The sequence below is a fragment of the Perognathus longimembris genome, chromosome 3, assembly GCF_023159225.1.
Source record: "Perognathus longimembris pacificus isolate PPM17 chromosome 3, ASM2315922v1, whole genome shotgun sequence".
Taxonomy (NCBI): domain Eukaryota; kingdom Metazoa; phylum Chordata; class Mammalia; order Rodentia; family Heteromyidae; genus Perognathus; species Perognathus longimembris.
The window spans coordinates 87,591,600-87,615,217 of NC_063163.1; the positions used below are offsets into that span (position 1 = coordinate 87,591,600).

General features: G+C 44.5%; 2 protein-coding genes across 13 annotated transcripts in view; one reads left to right on the plus strand and one right to left on the minus strand.

Moving 5' to 3' along the window:
- Mphosph9 (M-phase phosphoprotein 9) overlaps positions 1–11,461 on the minus strand; it is a 52,982-nt gene extending 41,521 nt beyond the window's left edge. For 7 of the 12 annotated variants that reach the window (XM_048343087.1, XM_048343086.1, XM_048343088.1 and 4 more), the window contains exons 1-4: positions 10,804–11,278; positions 2,696–2,849; positions 1,267–1,356; positions 562–1,085 (exon numbers count right to left, since the gene is read on the minus strand). In XM_048343087.1, coding sequence (XP_048199044.1) covers positions 562–1,085; positions 1,267–1,356; positions 2,696–2,752 — 671 coding nt within the window. In that variant the 5' untranslated portion in view covers positions 2,753–2,849; positions 10,804–11,278. The other 5 variants (XM_048343079.1, XM_048343082.1, XM_048343080.1 and 2 more) reach the window with 5 other exon arrangements.
- Positions 11,462–11,606: 145 nt separating this feature from the next.
- Mtrfr (mitochondrial translation release factor in rescue) lies at positions 11,607–23,618 on the plus strand. Its single transcript, XM_048343091.1, has 3 exons — positions 11,607–11,751; positions 19,933–20,242; positions 23,189–23,618. The coding sequence occupies exons 2-3, from the start codon at positions 19,961–19,963 to the stop codon at positions 23,429–23,431; spliced, it is 525 nt and encodes a 174-aa protein (XP_048199048.1). The 5' UTR covers positions 11,607–11,751; positions 19,933–19,960; the 3' UTR covers positions 23,432–23,618.

Here is a 23,618-nt window from a genome sequence, read left to right on the forward strand (position 1 = left end):
CCCTACCCTTAAGAGTTTTAACAGCCTAAAAACTGCAAATGGGAAGAGTCAGATCATTAATATCCACTGTATTCTGTTTATCTTTCACATGCAAATGAGTGATTTTTTTTTTGGGGGGGGGGGTCGGTTGTGGGGCTTGAACTCAGGGCTTAGGCACTGTCCCTGAGCAATTTTTTGTTTTTTTTGGGTTTTTTCGGGGTTTTTTTTGGCCAGTCCTGGGGCTTGGACTCAGGGCCTGAGCACTGTCCCTGGCTTCTTTTTGCTCAAGGCTAGCACTCTGCCACTTGAGCCACAGCGCCACTTCTGGCCATTTTCTGTATATGTGGTGCTGGGGAATCGAACCCAGGGCCTCATGTATATGAGGCAGGCACTCTTGCCACTAGGCCATATCCCCAGCCCCCCCGAGCAATTTTTAATGGCAAAACTGATTTTAATGAAGAAACTGGGTGATTTTAATGGCATAATTTCATTTAATTGAAGCCCAATGAAAAGCAACTTTGCTTATTAGATTCTAAACATAACAAGTCAACTCCCTTCAAATGATGGAGCAATTCTACTTACTTCTTTGCTTTTCCACTGTATACTTCAGAAATCTTATTTTCACCAAGAAAATTATGTTGAAATTCGCCAGGAAATGTGGAATTATCTTTCTTCAAAGATGCACAAAACTCTTCAGGGGCCTGTGTATAAAAAGTCCTGTTTCCTGCACCACCTCCAGGTGACTCTGTCTGTACAACAGGTGTTCCAAACTGGCCCTTAGAAGCACTCGTGTGCTCCATGAGTTCTGTGGGGCCTTTAGATTTGTAGGTATTCAATTCTGAGACACAAAAGGTGCCATACCCACTGCTCACTGAACTACTGTCCACATTGGAGTCTGGTAGCGACGTGCAAACTTCCTGCTGAAGCTCAGGTTCCTTGGGCTCAGGAGAACTAATAACAGACTCATTTCTCTCACTGTTTTCAGAGACAAAACCCATTTGATTTTCCAAGGATACTTGTGTGCCAGAAGAATGTCTATCGCAGGAAGTCCAGGAAACATTAGTGGTCTGTAACTTGACTAAATTTCTTATCTCCTCCTGTATACGCTGGGAACAAAATTATAGAGCTGGGTATCACACTTTTATAAATGTTAGGAAAATAGCATGTTTCAAAATATGATGCGGCTCTAAATATGATGCCTCATCTTTTAATTTATAAATAAAGGTAATAATAGGAATTGGTTTTCTGAAAATCTTACAAAAAAAATCAATATAAATGACAACTTACTTGAATTTGGTTGTGGAATTGTTCCTGCTGAGCAACTATCTGTTCCTGGCATTGCTTTTCCACCAAATGGAACAACTGTAACCACCTGGTCTATTAAATTGTAAAATATCTTAGTTAAAAATTAACCCAGTAGTTAATAGAAAAATCCTCCAGTGACAAACAGACTTTTTTCCTAATTTCTCCTGTATTCTCAACTTTCTCTATCCATTAATCATTAAGGAATGTCTTCTGGGATTTTTTTTTTTGAAGGGATGGCTTTCTTTTTTCTTTTGTCAGTACTGGGGCTTGAACTCAGGGCCTGGGCACTGTCACTGAGCTTCTTTTGCTCAAGGCTAGCATCCTACCACTTTGAGCCACAGCTACCCTTCTGGTTTTCTGGTGGTTAATTGGAGATAGAGTCTGATGGACCTTCCTGTCCCAGCTGGCTTAAAACTGCAATTCTCAGATCTCAGCCTCCTGAGCTGTTAGGATTACAAACATAACTCATTGGTTCCCAGCTTGCTACTTCTTTCTATTCTTTGTGGGTAACAGGGCTTGAATTCAGGGCCTGGACTTGCTCAGCCTGCTTCTTCAGTTCTGAACAAAGACATTTTAACTTACATTTAACATACAAATTAGTATGTCTAATTACTAATATATTGCTAAAATACTTTTAAAGACAAACTTCATTGAACTCAAGACCTCTCATTTACTAGGCAATTGTTTAGCTCCAGCCACACTCCCAGCTCACAAAAACTATTTGTGTGTGTGTGTGCACTCATGTACACACACATGTGTGCACACTTGCCAGTCCTGGGGCTTGAACTCAGGACCTAGGCACTATCCCTGAGCTCTTATAATCAAGGCTAGTGTACTACCACTTGAGCCACAGCTCTACTTTCAGCTTCAGCTTTTTGGTGATTAACTGGAGATAAGACTTTCCTGGCTATGCTAGCTTCGAACCATGATTCTCAGATCCCACCTACCTGAGTAGCTAGGAAAACAGATGTAAAGCCACTGGCACCCAGCTGAAAATACTTTTTTTTGTCTCAGTCCTGGGGCTTGAACTCAGGGCCTGGGCTGTGTCCCTGAGCCTCTCTGTGCTCAAGGGTAGGCTAGCACTCTACCACTTGCACCACAGCACCACTTCCAGCTTTTTCTGTTTATGTGGTACTGAGGAATCAAATCCAGGGCTTCATGCACCACTAAGCCACATTCCCAGCCCCCAAAATAATTTTGATTATCTTTTTCAGATTTGTTTAATGTTATTCATCCAATTAATAGACTTGACCCTCTGTACATAACCTTTATAATAACAATTTTAAAAAAATGAAAGTCGGGTCCACTTGATCACCTAACTTTAGCAGTCAGTCAGTCTGGAAAGAAATTTCTAATAATTTAATGCTCAGTAGAAGTACATTTGTCTCTAAAATAAAACAAAATAAAATACCTCACAGTTTTTCCAAAGTTCTGAATCAGTCTTCCCACTGCTCTGTAGCTCTTGCATCAAAGAGGTTAGGATGTTGGCTGCCCCTTGAATGACAGGCGGTCTAGTCTTCCCTGAGAAAGAGGATACCCCATTTGTACTAAGGTGGGGACTACTTCTGTTGAAACATAAATAATTCAAATGGTTTTCTTCATCCTTCCAAAGTGTTGAATAATTCAGTAGTTCAAGATTTAGTAGAGCAGTACAAAACCACTGACATTTAATACTTCTAATGGCACCTCATTTGTTGAAAATCTGATTGGCTTGTACAAAAAATGAAAATAAAGTGACAGGCAGCACTAACTTCACACACACACACACACACACACACACACACACACACACACACACCCCTCTTCTGCCGCCGGGCTGGGGATATAGCCTAGTGGCAAGAGTGCTTGCCTCGTATACATGAGGCCCTGGATTCAATTCCCCAGCACCACATATACAGAAAATGGCCAGAAGGGGCCCTGTGACTCAAGTGGCAGAGTGCTAGCCTTGAGCAAAAAGAAGCCAAGGACAGTGCTCAGGCCCTAAGTCCAAGCCCCAGGACTGGCCAAAAAAAAAAAAAAAAAGACCTTCTGCCAAAGTGAGAGAACACTCTACAGAGTACCAGCAGAAAATAAGTTGTGATAAAGAAGAAAACTGTCCAGCTTCCCTGCTCTGAATTCTTCCAGAGGATCATTTTGGCCCACTTTAAGAACAGCCCTCCATTGTGCAGAGAGATTCTCTCCATTGCCAGACTTACAGTCAAGTCTTGTTCACTAGATCCCTCTAATTTGCTGATAAGCTGATGCTTATCGTTCTACACTGTCATTGAATGAAAGTTATGCCAACCAAATTAGCAGCAAATAGTCAGGATTTATTTAGCCTACTTAGTGTGTAAAATGATACTGCTACTTTCTAGCAGAATACTTTACCAAACAAGTTTATTTTAGAATTGTTGTATAAACATACAAAAGGCATAGCTCAAATTGTTAAAATTCATTTAAATCTAACCACTGAAAGTGGACGCTAGTAGGGCCACCAAGTGGCCAGAAATAAAATGCGGGGCCCATGTTGAGTGAGCCCATATAGGTTAACGTCTCAGATGTCCTTGGACCATATTTCACAAATTTTCCCTTCATTATGCATCCTTGTTTTGTTTTTCTTTGTTATTTTGTTTTGCAGTGCTGGAGGTTGAACCTAGGGCTTTGGAAATGATAGGAAAGTGCTATTCCACCACTTGAAACACACCTCTCAGCTCTTTGGATTTTATCTAGTGTTTCAGACAGGGTCTCCCTGTTGGGCTTCCCTGTTACCTTTACCTAGCTGACCTCATGCATGATCCTCCTAACCAAGTCTCTCAATTAGGTGGGTTACAGGCATGCACCACTATCCTTAGCAGCTTTAAATTCCTGTGAGGTAGGCCAAGGACGGACTATTTTTATGTTTATTTTTGTGATGGTCCTGGGGCTTGAACTAGGGCTTAGGCTAAGTAACCTTCTTTTTGATCAGGGTTAGTGCTCTACCACTTGTGCCACCGCACCACTTCTGGTTTTTTGTTGTTTTTTTTTCTGGAGATAAGTTTTGTGGGCTTTCTTGCCTGAGCTGGCTTTAAACAGCAATCATCAGATCTCTGCCTCCTGAAGAGCTAGGATAACAGGCACGAGCCCCAGTGCCATGTCCCCATGAGACTCTCATATCTAATTAACCTCCCCCAAACTGGAAGTTGTGCTGTGGCTCAAAGTGATAGAGTACTAGTCTTGAGCAAAAGAGCTCAGGGACAGTACTCAGGACATGAGTTCAAGCCCCACAACTAAGCAAACCGAATGTCTCAGACTTTCTTGCCCAGGTTGGTTTCAAATCTTGATCCTCAGACCTCAGCCTCCTGAGTAGCTAGGATTATATTATGCATGTGTCAGTGGCACCCAGCACAATTTCTTTCTTTCTTTCTTTCTTTCTTCCTTCCTTCCTTTTTTTTTTTTTTGGTCAGTTGTGGGGCTTGAACTCAGGGCCTGAGAGCTGTTCCTGAGCTCTTTTGCTCAAAGGTAGCATTCTACCACTTTGAGCCACAACTCTACTCCCACTTTTCTGGTGGTTAATTGGAGGTATGAGTCTCACAGACTTTCCTGCCTGGGCTGGCTTTGAACTGCGATCCTCAAATCTCAGCCTCCTGAGTAGCTAAGATTACAGGGGTGAGCCACAGGCACACAGCTAATTTTTTTTTTAATGTGGAACATTTCACCAATTTATGTATCACCTTTGTGTAAGAGCCATAAAAATCTCTGTATCCTTCCAATTACAGTTTATGTACTACTAAAGCAAACATATGAACATTATTTTGTGGCTGGAGACTTAGCTCAATGGTAGAATAGATATGAGATCTTAGGTAGTTACAAACAGAACAGAAAAACAACACCTAACTGCAGGATAGCTTAAAACTAACATGTATTTCTTGATTATTTTGTCAACTCAGAAACTGCTTTTTGCTTTCATTTCTGATATTCAACCTTAATTGGTGTTTCCCAGATGGGAAAGCCTTAATTATATCATTAATTTACAGTAATAATAAGTATTTAGGAGATTAAAATGTAAAGTTATGTTTGTAATTTACTAAAAACAAAAAATGTGTGAAGCAATCTACAACTAGCAAAATAAGTTCTTTTTTCATGAAGTTCCCCATTCAAAAGTACATGTCTCTGCATGAAATAAAAGATGTAATAGAACTTAAACTGTTCTTAACTTGAAAATTTAACTGTCCTTGACATTCATTCCTGATCATAGTTGTCTTGATTTTTAAACAAACTCAAATCAGCAACTACGACACTACTTGGATAAATGGGCAAACTATGAAAGTTTACTGGGTTTGTTGTTACATTAAAGAATCTACCCCATTCTTACCTATTAGTATTTAAGCTCAGTCCAAGAGAATGGGGAGAATTTTTTATATCAGATTTATCAGAAAATGAAGTTTTTTGTAACGTTTTCACCAAAGCACAATCCTCCATATTGTACAGAAATTGTTATATGCTCTTATTTGAAAATATACAGTTGTTCACTGTGTGAGGAAACTGATCCAAGTCATCTTCAGATATTTCACCATATACTGATATTGGCAGTTGCTAACATTCAAAACTGTGAAATATCCTAAATTTCCAAGAGTCTGAAAATGAATGAGGAAAAATACTGCTATAAAAAGCCACTAAACTTAGAAATTGTGTTTTTATGACTTTGGAAGCCTTCACTTCTTTCATATAAATCTACTTAAGGGAGGCTGGGAATGTGGCTTTGTGTACTTGCCTTGCAAGATGTGCGAGCCCTGGGTTAGATTCCTCAGCACCACATAAATAGAAAAGGCTGGAAGTGGCGCTTTGGCTCAAGTGGTAGAGTGCTACCCTTGAGCAAAAAGAAGCCAGGGACAGTGCTCAAGCCCTGAGTCCAAGCCTCAGGACTGGCCAAAAAAAAAAAAAAAATCTACTTAAGGAATACCAGCTTTACTCACAAAAGCCAAAATGTATAAACAACCCTAATGACCATGAATGGGTGAATGGCTCATAGTACGTCTATGTAGTAGAATAGTATTTAGCCACAGAAGGAATATGCTACACTGAAAACACCATGCTAAGGAAAGTAAACCAGCCATAAAGGACCACATCCATTCATATGAAGCAACTAAAGCAGGAAAATCCACAGAAACAGAAAGGAGATTAATGCTGGCCAGCAGCTGGGAAGGGAGAAAATGGCAGTAAGCAGGAAATGCAATGAGCACAGTGTTTCATTTTGGACCATGAAAAGTCCTTGAATTAGACAGAACTTGTAAACACTAAGGTCACTTTGAAAAGGGTGAATTTCTTGGTATCTACTTTTAGTATCTCCACAAAAACTTCTATTATGGATGATTTGTAAAAGCAGCAGCATTCTTCTAAGGTGACAGTTCAAATTTTTATGTGTTTAATAATCTACATACAATTCTACATACAATTCTCTTACATAACAACTGGAATACTTACATACTTTGTTCATTAGTTTAGTAAATTCTTCCAAGTGTGTGTACATGTTGATTTGCACAATGACTAGAATAACTTAATAATTTAATCTGCTATTTAAAAAAGCCATTGAGGGAGGGAGGGAAAGAGCCATTTGGGGGGAGGGAAAGTGGGAGAAAAATGAGGGAAGGGGTAACAAGTTTGACAAATAAGGTAACTGTAACCCCTCTGTATATCACCTTAACAACAACAAAAAAATTTTTTTTTATTTAAAGCCATTTAGCTAGGTATCAGTGGCTCATTCCTGTAATCCTAACTGCTCAGGAAGCTGGGATCTGAGGATCACAGTTCAAAGCTAGACCAGGCAGAAAAGTTATCTCCAATTGACCATTCAAAATCGGGAAGTAGCACTGTGGCTCAAGTGGTAGAGCGCAACCCTTGAGTACAGAGAGACTCAGGAACAGCACCCAGGCCCTGAGTTCAAGCTCTACAACCAACAACAACAAGAGAACACCATTTAAACTGTTAATACGTTGTCATATACACACACACCTGACTAGCTACAAGTACATTTGTACTGTATAGCCTTTTATACTGTGCATATTTGCTTTGGGTTTGTTGTTGTTGGCAGTACTGGGATTTGAACTCAGGGCCTCTCCCACTTGGCTAGGCAGGCAGTCTACTGCTATTCAGTAGTATTCCTAGTGGTTAGGATGATAAACTACAGATCACTGCACTCAGCTTCTTTTTTTTTTTTTCCAGTCTTAGGGTTTGGACTCAGGGCCTGAGCACTGTCCCTGGCTTCCTTTTGCTCAAGATTAGCACTCTGCCACTTGAGCCACAGCGCCACTTCTGGCCATTTTCTATATATGTGGTGCTGGGGAATTGAACCCAGGGCCTCATGTATACGAGGCAAGCACTCTTGCCACTAGGCCATATCCCCAGCCCTGCACTCAGCTTTTTATTGAGATAAGATCTTGTGAACTTTTCACCTGTGCTGACCTGAAACTCTGATCCTCCCAATCTCGACCTAATAAGTAGCTTGGATTACATGTGTGAGCCACCACACCCACATGTGCATGTTCATTTTTTTTTTTTTTTTGGTCAGTCTTAGGCCGTGGACTTAGTCAGGGCATGAGCACTATCCCTGGCTTCTTTTTGCTCAAGGCTAGCACTCTGCCACTTGAGCCACAGAGCCACTCCTGGCCATTTTCTGCATATGTGGTGCTGGGGAATTGAACCCAGGGCTTCATGTATAAGAGGCAAGCACTCTTGCCACTAGGCCATATCCCCAGCCAAATGAAATCAGGAATTTGTTTTTGTTTTGGTTGTGGGGCTTGAACTCAGGGCTGTTCCTGAGCTTCTTTGTGCACAAGGCTAGTGCTCTACCAGTTGAGCTACAGCACCACTTCCTGCATGCTCATTTCTTGAAAAACAAATTATTTGCCAGCCCAGCTAAAATGTTACTGAGTTGGGTATGCAGAGGCAAATTGAATAAATTCCTTTTTAAAGAATTCCTGCATTTAAAAAAGATGCTGCGCCAGGCAGGTGCCAGTGGCTCACACCTGTAATCCTAGCTACTCAGGAGGCTGGGATCTGAGGATTTCGGTTCAAAGCCAGCCTGGGCAAGAATGTCCATTAGACTCTTACCTCCAATAAACCACCAGAAAACCAGAAGTGGCACTGTGGATCAAGTGGTAGAGCACTACCCTTGAGCTGAATAGGTCAGGGACTGCACCCAAACCCAGAGTTCAAGCCCCAAGCCCCATGACTGACAGAAAAAAAAAGGGGGGGGGGGTGGGAAGGAAGAAAACCTACACCCAACTGCTTACAAAATGAAAAGTTTAGAATTCAACAAAATTACCTTGTATTCTGGTTCTTCTAGATTCACAATATTTAGGGCCTAGTTTTATAAAGCACTGCAGGGCAGGGAGACAAGAAAGAGGGGGAAAAAAAGAGATCACACACACAAAACAAAGAGAGATCAGATCAAGGAAGCACTTCCTTTAGGGACAGGTGTAGAAAGCTAAGAGAAACCTGATCTAACTAAATGGATTTCTTCCCAGAAGCTCCATGAATGGGTATTGAAAGTCAGAGGCTGCCCCATCCAGTGGCAATGAGCACACTTGGACTCCATTTACCTTGCTCTTAGCCCCTGGAAACCCAAGTTCTCCAGGGACACCCCCCTGGTGGTGGACAACTCCATCCATTATTTCCTGGGCTGCGGTAGGCCGGATGAAGCAGTTCCCAATGGAAAACCACTAGAAATTCAATGATGCTTCTCTGGGCCTGAGTGGATACCAGGAAAGAAAGAGCGGGGGGGGGGGGGGGGGGAGAAGAAAGGGAAGAAAAGACCTCCATATAGGAAGCAAAATATGCAAAGTAAACAGGCTTAACTCCCCAACCAAAAGACATAGAGCAGCAGATTTGATCAAAAAACAAAATTCAACCAATTATCTCCATATACAAGGAGCTCAAGAAATCAACCCCACCCAGAGCTAAAAAAAAAAACAATCATTAAATGGGGAAAGGAGCTAAGGAGAGACTTTTCAGAAGAGGTAAGAATGGCAAAGAAACACATTAGGAAATACCATCTCTGGCCCTAAAGGAAATGTAAATCAAAACAACTCTAGGGGCTGAGAATGTGGCTTAGTAGTAGAGTGCTTGCCTAGCATGCACGAAGTCCTGGGTTTGATTCTTCAGTACCACATAAACAGAAAGAGCCGGAAGTGGCACAGAGGTGCATATGATGGTAGAGTGCTAGCGTCAAGCAAAAGAAGCTCAGGGACAGTGCCCAGGCCCTGAGTTCAAGCCCCAGGACTTGGGGGTGGAGAAGAACTCTTAAGATTCCATCTTATCCCAGTTACATTGGCCAATATCATGAATTCCAATAACGAATGTAGGCAGGGATATGGGGAAAAAGAAACCCTACTGCACTGTCGGTGGGAATGTAAACTAGTATAATCACTCTGGGCAGCCATCTGGAGGTTCCTCAAAAAACTAAACATAGGACTTCCCAGCCATACCACTCCTCAGTATCTACCCAGAACATCACTAGTCAAGATACTGTAAAGACACTTGCACATCCATGCTCATTGCTACACTATTAGTCAAGTTATAGAAACAGCCCAGGGCTGGGGATATGGCCCAGTGGCAAGAGTACTTGTCTCATATACATGAGGCCCTGGGTTCAATTCCCCAGCACCACATATGCAGAAAATGGCCAGAAGTGGCGCTGTGGCTCAAGTGGCAGAGTACTAGCCTTGAGCAAAAAGAAGCCAGGGACAGTGCTCAGGCCCTGAGTCTAAGCCCCAGGACTGGCCAAAAAAAAGAAAAGAAAAGAAACAGCCCAAATGCCCTACACTAGATGAGTGGATCCAAAAATGTGGTACTTATACATAATGGAATTTGGGGCTGGGAATGTGGGCTAGTGGTAGAGTGCTTGCCTCGTATACTGGAAGCCCTGGGTTCGATTCCTCTGCACCACATATATAGAACCTGTGCTCAAGTGGTAGAGTGCTAGCCTTGAGCAAAAAGAAGCTAGGAACAGTGCTCAGGCCCTGAGTTCAAGCCCCAGGACTGGCCAAAAAAAAACAACAACTTTGAGGGCTGGGAATGTGGCTTAGTGGTAGAGTGCTTGCCTAGCATGCATGAAGCCCTGGGTTCCATTCCTCAGCACAACATAAACAGAAAAAGCCAGAATTGGCACTGTGGCTCAAGTGGTACAGTGCTAGCCTTGTGCAAAAAGCAGCTCAGGATCGGGGAGAACAAAAGAAGGGGTGGACATTGACCAAGAAATGTTTTATTCATAATCTGCCTTATGGAATTGTAACCCTTTTGTACAACTGCTTAATAGTAATAAAAAATGTACAATTAAGTGGGGGGGGGAGCAGCTCAGGGGCAGTGCCCAGGCTCTGAGTTCAAGCCCCAGGACTGGCCCAAACAAACAAAACAAAAGTTGGCAAACTCCATGAGGAAACGACTATAGGAACAGATAGATTTTTATACTTCCCAGCCACAAAATAATGCTCCCGTTCCACCCCACAACTCATAGCAAAAAATGGGAGCTGGGGAAAGGGATCAACTAAATAACTTAAGAGTTACCTAGACGCCCTCTTTAACGAGAGCAGGATGATTCCAAGTGTGGAAGCCGGACCCCAGACTCTGGTGGCGGCTATTGGGTCAAAACAGTGGGCCGAAGAAGAGCCCAGACAGTGTCCAGAGCGAAAAGACACCAGACAGGACCTAGAAGAACCACCATGAGGTTGATTCACAAAAGAAGCCTAAGCATCTTCCAAAAAAAAAAAAAAAGAAAAGCCCTCAAGCCCCGCCCTCCAGTCACTTCCAACCGCAGGACGTTCTGCGACTGGGCCGCGCGGACGTAACTCAAGGGAACAAGTGTAGAGAAGGCGTCTGCAGGGCGCAGAGCCCCCCACACGCCAGCGGGCTTCGGTGGAGGAGGTTCTGTGCCCGCTGCCTTCCTTCGGCCACTCCTAACAATACACCCAGGAGGCCGCTAGGACGGTGTCCTGCGAATCTCGTCCCCTCAACCCTCGCAGCCAGCAGGCTGTCTGCAGAACAGGATCCCTTACCTTGGCCGCTGGCTCCTCAGCCGGTGTTAAGATCTAGCTACCAGCCTCTCGCGACCGTTAAACTCCGGGGAGCGTGCACGCGCCCGGCGTCTCGCCCGCGGATTGGCTGTTCCTCAAAGGGGCGGAGAATATCGAGAGTGACGTGCACGCTGACCTCCCACTGCCCTGACGCGAGGCTTACGCCAAAGAGGAAAGCCTGCCTGACGTTAAAGGGGCGTGAGCTGGGCGGGGACCGGGGCTGCGGTCAAATCCTCCGTTCTGATTGGCTTACTGGGAACCTACCCACGTCACGTGAAAGGACCTCCCAGATTGTCGCATGCGCAGTTAGTGAGAACGAGCCTTGGGTAGGTGAGGGAAGCGTCACTGCTTGTAGTGCGCGTGCGCAGACCGAGGAGCGCGGTAGCGATTCCCGGGTCCGCGGAGTTCGGGTTCTCCCCGCGTGTTTCGGGCGGGAGGCCAGGTAAGCGTTTGCGGAGAAGTGGACGTACCCCCAAGGCTGCGCACGACTGGCACGGGAGAGAGGTCCCGGAGCTAGGACGCCTGAGTTCCCCGCTTGCGAGGCTGAGCCGCGCAACTTTACTGTGGGCTTCCTGGCGGGGAGGAGCCGGCCCTGACCTCGAAGATTTCTGCGGACTCAGTTTACCCTGAAGGGGTCGGCTGCAGGGGCGGGGTGTGTACACGCACTGTGGGCGGAGGATGCTGGGAGGGAAGAGGAGAGATCGTCCAGAAAGGCTGACCGGGTGGCCTAATTATTCCTGGAGCCAGGTGCGCCTCTGGCCTTGCTAGCTAGAGCAGTTTTAGGAATAGCACATAGTGGGTGTCCCCACTGCCCTTGCTGGGCTTTCAACCTTCTATGCAGATACAGTCTCTCAGACGCCCTGTCCAGCCCACAGTCTTCAGCCCCGGTTGAAGTACTTACAACTAGTTTTCTCTCCAGTGCCCAGGCCCGAGCCATCTGTAGTTACTGGCATTTCATTTAAGGGTGCCAAGGCTGGCACTGAGAAGACGAAGAGGGAAAGACATTTGCCCTTGGAATTATCGTTCCACCGGAGGCCTTCCATCTCGACGCATCCTCAGAATACTTACTAGGTATTCAACAGTAAGCCTGTCTTCATTCAAAACCCCAGCAGTGTAAACCCTCAAGGTTAAATAGATGGAACCCCCCATGTGTTAATCCACGAAGCAATATTATGATCATGTAGCACCTAGCCAGAATCAAACACACAGACTTTTTCAGTGACTACATCTCAAGTCGTCCCCCACCCAAAAAAAAAAAAGAAAGGCAATTTTATCACTTATTGCAGTTGGTCACAAAGTCTATTAGAGACTGTGCACTCAAAGAAGATCTGAGAAGTGTGGCTTTCTGAGACAATACTAGGAAGAAATGTGCTTCCTTACTAGAAAAAAGTTTAAGCCAGAATGCAAGTGCTAGTGACCAGTTACTCTGTACAAGACACACATTTAGGCTATATTACTTTGAGTGTATGTTTTTGAGTCTTTTTGACAGTATGATTTTAGGCAGTTTTTAGGTAATTTTCAAGTCATTTCTTTTTAACCCATTGTTTTAGAAGCCAACATGCTCAGAAACTAGTGTTCTGGTACACTGTCACCTCGTGAACTGATGTAGTGACATCTTTTGGTGAGGCTTTTTTTTTTTCACACACGAACACTTTATTAGTTTTCTCTACAACAGACAATAATATCAGTCTCTTGAAAACAGTCTCAGTTCACTTGAGGCCAAACGGTGAGGCTTTCTATACCATATTTCTTATGTTAGGTTTGACTCTTTGGAGGATTTTTGTTTTTGCATCTTAATGTATTTCATCATGACATTTTTCATGAACATATGCATATATATCCCATTTTTGTAAAGTCTTTTGAAAAACTTTATTATAAACAAATTAAAAATGTAAAATCCACCAGGTGCCAGTGGCTCAATCCCATAATCCTACTTAGGAGGCTGAGATCTGAGGATCACGGTTCAAAGCCGGCTGAGGCAGGGAAGTCTGTGAGACTTTACCTCCATCCACCAGAAAGCTAGAAGTAGTGCTGTGGCTCAAGTGGTAGAGCACTAGCCTTGGACTGAAGAATTCCGAGACAGCACCCAGACCCAGAGTTCAAGCCCCACAACCGACAAAAAGTAAAATCCCAGCAAATTTCCAAATACAGAAAACAAGTTGAGGGGATGGGAATATGGCCTAGTGGCAAGAGTGTTTGACTCATATACATGAAGCCCTGGGTTCAATTCCCCAGCACCACATATATAGAAAATGGCCAGAAGTGTCGCTGTGGCTCAAGTGGCAGAGTTCTAGCCTTGAGCAAAAAGAAGCCAGGGACAGTGCTCAGGCCCTGAGTTTAAGCCCCAGGACTGGCAAAAACAAAAACAAAAAATTAAAAGAAAACAGAAGTAGAAGACTTCAGAAATTCAAGTAAATATGCTTATAACGTTCATAACTATTCATCTAAGGAACCTTTCACCCCTCATACTCGCACTACCTGTAAGTGAGCTGTTTATTGCTAATTTATGGCTTTTAGAATACACTCTGTTTGCTGACCATGGTTCTGTTAATGTGAGCCTAGTGGGAAGTCAGGCTTGTGTTTCAGCATCATAATAATCTCCTTGGTACCTAAATTCATAGGCCACAATTGTGACCTCACCAAATAGCATGTCTTTGGCAATCCTGTATTCCAGGTACTTCTTAAATTGGACCATCCCAAGTAGAATAGTTTGCAGATCATTATGTTAGCTGCTGTTTACTCTCACCTCTGTGAAGTCCATGAGACTTTTGTTTACCAGTCACTGGGTTTACATCGTAATACTACAATTTCCGTTTTCTAAGTCACTGGCTCCTCGGATTTGTAGTTTAGGGAGCTGAAGTGTTTTTTTCATTTGTGGCATTATGTAAGTTTCTATTCTCACCCTAGGCAGTATCTTCATTTACAAATGAAACATGGCCAACATTGCATAGTAAGTAAATCACAACCTTGAAATATACATACAGGACATGGTGATTACAAAGTTTGCACTTGCCCAGGCACTTGTTTCAGGCCTGTAATTCCAGTACTCAAGAGGTTAAGCCAAGAAGATCTGGAGTTTGAAGCCAGCCTAGACTACACTAAGGGAAAAAAAAAAAGCAAATGTGGTTGTATTCCCAGTTATTTAAGAGGCAAGAATTGGGAGGATTATAGTTTGAGACCATCTGAGTTAAAAAGTTTAGATTTGTCATCCCAACCAACAAGCCAGGCGTTGCCTATGCCTATTATCTCAGTTGTGCAAGAGGCATTGGTAGGCCAAACCTGGACAAAAATGCAAGAAAAATGACCAAGGATTTATTATTTTTAATTTTTATTTTATTTTTTTGGCAGTCATGGGGCTTGAACTCTGGGCCTGGATGCTGTCCCTGAGCTCTTTTTGCTCAAGACTAGCACTCTACCACTTGAGCCACAATGCCACTTCCAGTGTTCTGGTGGTTATTTGGGGACAAGAAAGTCTAACAGACTTTACTGCCCAAGCTGGCTTCGAACCACAATTCTCAGATCTCAGCCTCTTGAGTAGCTAAGATTACAGGTGTATGCTACCAACGTCCAGCTCTTTTTTTTTTTTTTTTTTTTTTATGGCTCACCATGGCTCAAGTGATAGAGGACTTGCTTAGCAAGCAAAAAGTCCTGAGTGCAAACCCCAGCACTGACCAAGAAAGAAGAAAAAAAAAAAATCTAAAACTCACATTCCTTTTCAAACAAACAAAGAGCCAAAAAGAGAAAATGAACTAACTTTTCTTTTTTAAGGAACTTGGAAAAAAACAGGAGATGTTATGAAAATAGCAAAACAAGCTATGGGAGAAACTTAATTCAAAAATTGAAGCCCCAATGGTCTTCCAAGATAAGCATATCATAATTCTCTTAATTTGTATCAAATACAACAGTTGATGTTTTGTGTAATTCCTAAGTACAAGGTATTATTAGTGGTAATACAGGCTTTAAGATTTTAGAGAAAATGTGGTGTGATTGCTGTGTCTGTCTTATTTTAATATTGCAGTTGATAAGTTGTGAGGTTCCTGTGCCATGCCACAAATAGAAGAAAATCACAGTGGTGCACATAAATAGGGGAGGTGTCATTCCTTGGGTTAAAAGTTCTCTTTTAAAAAAAGATGAATGAGATGTCAGTATTGTATGATTGGATGTTATTCTCTTGGTGAACTTAGTTGTCTCTTTGAACTCAAACCTGACTCAGGGTGGGTCACCTATTCTGCTTGTCCCAGATCAGAGCTAACAGCACAGTGCTTCCATGTTAGAGAAGTCACTGCTGTGAACAACAACTGCAGGTCAGAGCTGCTTTATCATGGAGCTGCTTTATCGCATATGTGAAGTCCCAGCCTAGGGAAGGACATTGCCCGTTTCCAGCCTCCCTGATGGCCCTCAGCCCTCCTTTGGGCCCCACTAGACTGCTGTGTATGCCTGGAAGGATCTGCTGGCCCGGGAATGGAACCCAGGGATAAGCTGCATGTGAATAGTTGGGAAAAGCAACTCAAACACCTGTAGGGAACACCACAACACTTAGGAAGTCCTGGCAGTGTTGCTCAGTGGTCGTGCACTTGTTGGGCGTGCTCAAGGCTCTGTGTTCTGTTCACCGAACTGCAAAAATTAAAATATACTATACTTTGGGAGCCAGGCATTTTGGTGTATGCCTGTATTACCAGCACTAGGACCCAGAGGCAGGAGGACTTAGAGTTCAAGCTTGGGCTTGTGTCTAAAAAGGCACCACATATTTTTGTTTTCCATTTTTGGCGGTGCTGGGTTTGAACTCAGAGCCTTACACTTGTTAGGCAGGTGATCTTCCACTTGAACCACACCCCTAGCTAAACACTATGCTTTTTTTTTTTTTTTTGGCCAGTCCTGGGCGTTGGACTCAGGGCCTGAGCACTGTCCCTGGCTTCTTTTTGCTCAAGGCTAGCACTCTGCCACTTGAGCCACAGCGCCACTCCTGGCCATTTTCTGTATATGGTGCTGGGGAATCGAACCCAGGGCCTCATGTATACGAGGCAAGCTCTCTTGCCACTAGGCCATATCCCCAGCCCCTATGCTTTTTTTTTTTTAACCAAAGAAACACTATACTTTTGAAACATGAATTACTATGAAGCATTTCTTAGAAAACCATTGTGCTCACACTTGCCTTCTGGTGCCTCCATCAGTGGGCATTTTCTCTTTCAAAGCTCCAACATTGTCCATAGGCTGTTTGAGTTCACTGTGTTGGATCCTTAACCATTTTTGATTGCTGTGAATTAGACTTGTGTGTTCATCTCCTTATTGAGGAGGGAGGAGATGACATAAATAAGTGGGGAGCACTCCTGAGTTCTAGTCTCAGCTTTTTTCTTTTTTTGGAAAGTGCTAAGAAAGTTTATTAGGAAAACAACATACTTTCAGTAGACTAGAAGTGGGTCATCTGTGGAGTGAGAATGACCTCAGCTTCTTTAAATGTGGCAAAAATAAACATCTTTTAAAGGCAGCCAGAATTGAGACAGGCTGTTGGAGTTGTGGATGATGCAGCTTGACCTCCTATATCTACTTTTGCCCTGGGATTGCTGCTGGCCATCTAGCTAAGGGTCAGACACTGCATGATTTGGTTGGCTGTGCAGTAAGTTCAAGTCCTGACAGTGATGGAACAGGGCATCCGGAAGTTTGAGAATTGCTGTTCTGTGGTGGGGTGCCCATGCGAGGCTCTGACACATGCAGGATTTATGGACTTCCTCATTTCTCTGTTCCTGTATAGCTCCTTGTGTTCCCTGAGGCCTATGATAGATACTCAGGAGATGGTTACAGTCATTGGACAAATGATCCATCCCCTTTTGTAAAGTCCTCAGACCTGTGTCTCTTGAGCGTCCAAGTTAGAAGGGACTCAAGACAATGAGTTTTTCAGGGGTTTTACCTAAACTTTGATTAGCTATCTAGAGCAGAAGCCATGGTCAAAGGACCAGTCAAATGGAGGGATGGAGAGCCAGGCCTGAATTCAACCCTCACTCAGAAAGGGACCCGGCAATTCCTGTCGCCACTGCAGGTTTCCCCTTTCTAGCACTCCTTTCACCATTTTGCTCTTTCTCTTTGATTAAAATGTCACAACAAGCTACAATTCAAGCTGCTTTCATTGTCCCCAAGGACGTCGGGTGACTCTGTGGGTGTCAGGAGAGCTGAAATCCAGTCTCTTATTCTCTGGGCTTTAGAGAAGTGGAACCATGGGTGTGTTTGTCATTTTTAGCAGACATTGGCATGGGGCCAAAGCTCCAGGAGATACTAGAAGTGTCTAGAATTGTCTGATTGGCTGTTGGGATTAGCTGTTAAACAAAGCAGCCAGTAACTAAACACTGGGGACCTTCTTGAACTTCAGTTGGGTGGGAGCACATCCAGGACATCTGTGCGCTCTGAGCTAGGACAGAAGGGAAGCCACGTGAAACAGTGGGTTGTGACAAAGAATCTGATAAAACTCTCCCCAGCCTTTGTCTGGAACACTCTCCCGTCTCCCCTTTGCTTCCTGTCCCTGTCACTGCCCTGTGTCCTGGGGCTATCCTGCCAACTCATTTTCCTCACTAGCGCAAGAGGACCAGGTGAGGCCACCGTCTCATACACAAAGGAATGTTGTTCTGCAGATTCAGAGCCGAAGGAAGGGAAACTATATATTAACTCGAGTCTGCTCCCTTCTCCTGTGTCACTTAGTTGTTTATCGGAGATGCTCCAAGGAGACTGTCTTGGTTTATCACTCACTCATCTTTTCTTGAGAATACTTGTAGAATATTCCACACACTAAACAAAGCCTGTTTCACTGCACTCTGAGTCATCAGAGCAGTTGATTCTGAGATGGTAAACAAGCCCTGTGGTCAATGGCACTCTTGTTTCCAAACACATCCCTTCCCCACCTCGTGAACTGTCTTGTCACCCACTAGGACTACCGGCACATTGAATCAGAAAAGACCCAGCTGTTGAGGGCTGGGAATATGGCCTAGTGGCAAGAGTGCTTGCCTCGTATACATGAAGCCCTGGGTTCGATTCCCAGCACCACATAATATAGAAAATGGCCAGAAGTGGCGCTGTGGCTCAAGTGGTAGAGTGCTAGCCTTGAGCAAAAAGAAGCCAGGGATAGTGCTCAGGCCCTGAGTCCAAGGCCCAAGACTGGCGGAAAAAAAAAAAAAAGACCCAGCTGTAGGCCCACCATCACTGGAATGAAGAACCAGCAGTAGCATGAGGCTTGAAAAGGAAGTACTTCATGTCGGGTTCCCTTGGGTTTGTTTCCTGTAGAAATGGCAGGGGCAGAGGTGAGGAATGTGGTCCTAAGGGACCCAGGGTCACCTCCAATGCACTGATTACTCACACTGGAAGTGCACTCCCTATGACATGTTTTCTTTAGGGCTCCAGGTGAGCCTCAGCAGATGTCATTGTCACAGGGGACTGTGACGAAGGGGGGTGGGGGTACAGAGCCACCTGGCACCTGTCAGTTACCTCAGAAGGGCTTAGAAGGTTTCAAATGGCAACCACAGCTATGGTGAACTCTCCGGAAGCACCCCCTCTTCCTCAGTGAAGACGCCCTAGTGATCAGAACCCACCTGGCTGACAGATTTGAGGAAGATAGACCCCCCAGGTCTGTCTGTATAGGCTGATGGAGAAAGGCTGATTCACTTGTTTTCTTAGGAATGCTGACCCAGGTTGTAACTGAGTGCTGTTCACACGGGAAACCTTTCAGATTCTTCTTCCCCTGACCCCTGAAAACTGCGAGGCTTCTGGGGATTCACTGTTGCCTCTTGTCCTGATCATGTCAGCAAGGTCATTTCCACCTTATGCTGGGTCTTGTCATTCATGTCTTTTGCTGTTGCAGTGGGGCTGGGATGGAGAATGTAGGTTCACATGCATGAGGCCTTGGGTTCAATCCTCAACACTAGCCATGATCCCTACAACAAACAGAACTTGCTCTGAATTTCTTCTCTCCTCCTAGCTCATAAGATCCACAAAGATAGTCCAACTCTTTTTCATCTCATGATACCTTTCCTGGCATGTTAAACCTAATAGGCGCTTTAATAAAAATCAGTTGCTTTGAAAGTTGTACTAGTGAGGGCCAGCTTGATCACAGTATTGGCAGAATATCTCAGGGAACAAATGTTCCTATTCAGATCCATGAAACTGGAAACATTAAAAAAAACAACAATCATGACACTGATTGATAATGAATTTTACTGTGTCAGACTCTTGAAGCTCAGTCATAGAATAGTCTCTCATACTGTCATCTTTGCAGATTTCAGATTCACAAATGTCTAAATACTGTCCCTTGACTCACATGCTAATTCTTGCCTGTTGTACTGTTTATTTTTTTCTTTATCAAATTACAACCCCATTTCTTTGAATTTCACACTCAAAACATCTTCCTGGGGAAAACACACCTCTGGTGCCATGAAGGTATTTTGGGTCTGCTGTAAAGAAATAATTTAGTAGCCAGCAGGATGTGGGCAGTGGGCAGTTGCGCTGGAGAGGTGTGCCTTGCTCAGCCACTGGTTTCTTAACTACCCTGGGTACGATGGCTATCGATAGATGCTGCCTTAGAAGCAGAAGTATCATCTTGAGAGCCCAGGCATTGTATTGAAACACTGCCCTCTGTCTATTCCAGGTCTCAAACAGGCTGAGCCACATCCTTGATGAGCACCTGGGCTTTGTGGCGATTTCCTGCACCACTGACTAGAACATGCACAGCACCACAGGGACTTGGGCTGTGGGAGATGCTGGCACTGCTGTCCCCAGGAATGGGCCCCACTACAGTGCAGGTGGCAGGCAAGAAGGCCTGCTCAGTGCTGCATCCCCTGGATGAGAATGAACTGGAAGAGCAGTTTGTGAAGGGACATGGTCCAGGGGGCCAAGCCACCAACAAAACCAGCAACTGTGTGGTGCTGAAGCACATGCCCTCCGGCATCGTGGTCAAGGTAGACATGGGATGGGGGATCTGGGCCCTGTGGCTACACAGGCCTCTCCTGAATGCAGTTGGTTGGCCATGAAGAGTAGCTCATCCTGGCACTGCCCACCCTGTCAGCCCCCTAGTGGAGCACTCTGCTAAGGCAGAGCCTTCAGTCTTAGTAGCCCTGGCCCACTGCCCTAGGGCCAGGCATATGGCTGCTTGAGTGTAGCAGACAGTGCTGCCGTCTCAAGCAGAAGGCAGTGTGACAAAGGCCACTGTCACTGGCTCCAGTCCCCTGAGCAGCAGCAAACAGCCCCAGGCTGCCATCCAGCCCTCAGCTAACCAGGAAGACTAAGGTTCTCCTGTCTTTGGCAAATATCAGTGACCCTGGTCTTTGTGGAGAGAGGTATGCCCAGTGAGATTGAGTGCCAGGCACAGCTGCAGGCAAAAATCCGGTGGCTCATGTCTGTAATCCTAGCTACTCAGGAGGCTGAGATCTGAGGATCATGGTTCAAAGCCAGCCCAGGCAGGAAAGTCTATGAGACTCTTTATCTCCAATAAACTATTCCAAAAAAAGCTGGAAGTAGCAACTCAGGCCCAGAGTTCAAGCCACCAGACTTACAAAAACAAAACTCTGGCCAAGGGGAGGACCAGCTTTTTTTTTTTTTGCAAATCCTGGAGCTTGGACACGCTGTCGCTGGGTTTGTTTTTTTTTTTGTTTTTTTTTTGCCAGTCCTGGGCCTTTGACTCAGGGCCTGAGCACCACTGTCCCTGGCTTCTTTTTGCTCAAGGCTAGCACTCTACCACTTGAGCCACAGCGTCACTTTCAGCTTTTTCTGTTTATGTCGTGCTGAGGAATCGAACCCAGGGCTTCGATCATGCTAGGCAAACACTCTACCGCTAAGCCACATTCCCAGCCCAAGGACCAGCTCTCAACAAATCCGGCCTCTAGGAATAGGCCCTTTCTTACTTGGGAGAGGCAGCCCTGCTGTCTCAGAAAGAGGAACCTTGGCCAGTGGAACTGCAGGCTCACCATGCACTGCCAATGACTGACCACTAGAGGGCCCCAGAGCAGCATGCACAGTCTTGAGAGCCAGGACAGTGAGCACAAAGGCATCCATCCTTAATGAAGGCAATAGCAAACGTGTGCACACCACATGATAGGGTGCTGCATGCATGTGAACTCTAGCCTCCAAAATCTCAGGTGTGGGATCTAAGGCCATCCCATCCTTCCTCTTGAAAACTCATTTATGAAGAACAAACTGAAATCTGACTCAGCTTCCCTGTGTTAGAGAACTTCACGTTTGCTTCTAGTGTTCATTCCTTTATGGGCTTTGCGAGGCACTTGCCCATACTGAACATCTTGTATGGTCAGCTAATAATGAAAATGCTGTTTTCTATTCCTCCAGATAGAACCTTATACCTGTGAATGGTGCAAGTTTACTCCTTGGTCACAAACTAGATTCATCACTTAATGTTTTCATAATTATTTGAGAGATTTTTGTTTTTAGCATTTTAAAAATATGCTTGCAGTTTTACAGAGGGAAATTTCAGGGTTACATCTCCACACATTTACACTATAATCCAGTCAGTCTCTCCATCTTGTCACTATCACTTCCCCTTTGATTTTTAGAATGTATTTGAAGGTTGTGGGTGTTTTTTAGCAGTGCTGAGGACTGAACTCAGGGCTTTGCATTTGGTAGGCCAGCACTCTACCACTTGAGCCACACCTCCAAACCTTTATGCTCGGGCTATTTATGAAATAGAGCCTCACTTTTGGCCCAGGCCAGCCTGGACCTCACACCTCTTATGCTTCCAGTCTTATCTAGGATAACATTTGCATAGTAGCACCCCCAGCTTTTTCCATTAAGATGGGGTTTGGTGAATTTTTTTGCCCTGGTTTGGCCTAGAACCTTTATCTTCCCAATCTCAACTTCCAGCACTGCTGGGGTGACGAGCATATGGCCACCACACCCAGCTGGTAATCGAGAATGGGATCTCATGAGCCTTTTGCCTAGGCTGGTCTAGAACTGTGATCCTCTTTTATAGCTGAGATTTCATTGTAAGCCAGTGCCAGTACTGGGACTGGAACTCAGGGCCTCAAGCTTTCCTAGGCTTTTAAACTCATGGCTGGCACTCAGCCATCTGAGCCACACAGCCACTTTCTGCTTTTTTGCTACTTATTTTCTCATCAAGCTCTGGTCTCTTTTGTTTTTTAATTAGTCTTCAGGCTTGAACTCTGAGTCTGGGTGCTGTCCATGAGCTTCTTTTGCTCAAGGCTAGAAACTGGAACCACTTCTAGCTATTACTGGGGTAAGAGACTCAAGGATACCATTGCCTATGCTGGCTTTGAACCATGATCCTCACATCTCAGCTTCCTGAGTAGCTAGAATTACAGGCGTGAACCACCAGTGCCCGGCTTCTACTCTGTATTTTTATCTTCCTTAGATGTCAACTTACTGAGTAACAGTTTATAGGTGTGAACCACTACCTGGCCAAAAATAATACCCTTAATTATAAAACTTTGTTAAGCTGGGCACAGGTGGCTCAGGCCTATAATCCTAGCTACTCAGGAGGCTGAGATCTGAGGATCACAGTTCAAAGCCAGCCTGGGCAGGAAAGTCTGTGAAACTTGTCTCCAGTGAACCACCAGAAGACCAGAAGTGACACTGTGGCTCAAGTGGTCGAACACTAGCCTTGAGCTGAGAGCTCAGGGACAGTGCCCAGGCCCAGAGTTCAAGCCCCACGACCAATCCAAAAATAAATAATAGAACTTTCCCAGTGAAAGTGAAAGTCACGTAAAACAGCTGGTATGTGAAGAGGCACAGGCCAGAGGCAAAAAGGGCCTGGCCCTCACTACTGCTCCACGGTCTGTTCCCATCTGTAGAGACCAGCTGGAAATAAATGACTTCTGAGGTCCTGTCAATCTCTTGTCATTCTGTGATTTCACATGACCAAACATGATCTCTTGCAGTGCCACCAGACAAGATCTGTTGATCAAAACAGAAAGCTAGCTCGGAAAATCCTACAAGAAAAAGTGGATGTTTTCTACAATGGTGAAAAGAGCCTTGTTCACAAAGAAAAACGAGAGGCAGAGAAGAAAAAGCAAGAAAGGAAAAAAAGAGCAAAGGAAACTCTAGAAAAAAAGAAATTACTGAAAGAACTAAGGGAATCAAGTGAAAATGTCACTGAGAAAAGAATTGCCAATTTGGACTGAATCCATGAGAAGTTTCCACAGAGAAGTGGCCAGGCCCATCTCCCACTGGGTGTACACTTAAAGCAAGCATCCACACAGACAGACAGCAGACAATGTCAGCTCATTCTCTCAAGAATAAAACAATCAGACTGGGATTATGACTTAGTGACAAAGTGCTTGCCTACCATGCATGAAGTGGCACTGTGGC

Bases quoted from the DNA above. Each gene is read 5' to 3' on its own strand.
- Mtrfr (XM_048343091.1), top strand. From the start codon at position 19,961: ATGAGCACCTGGGCTTTGTGGCGATTTCCTGCACCACTGACTAGAACA. The intron at 20,243-23,188 runs GTAGACATGGGA...GATCTCTTGCAG, and splicing joins CCTCCGGCATCGTGGTCAAG to TGCCACCAGACAAGATCTGT.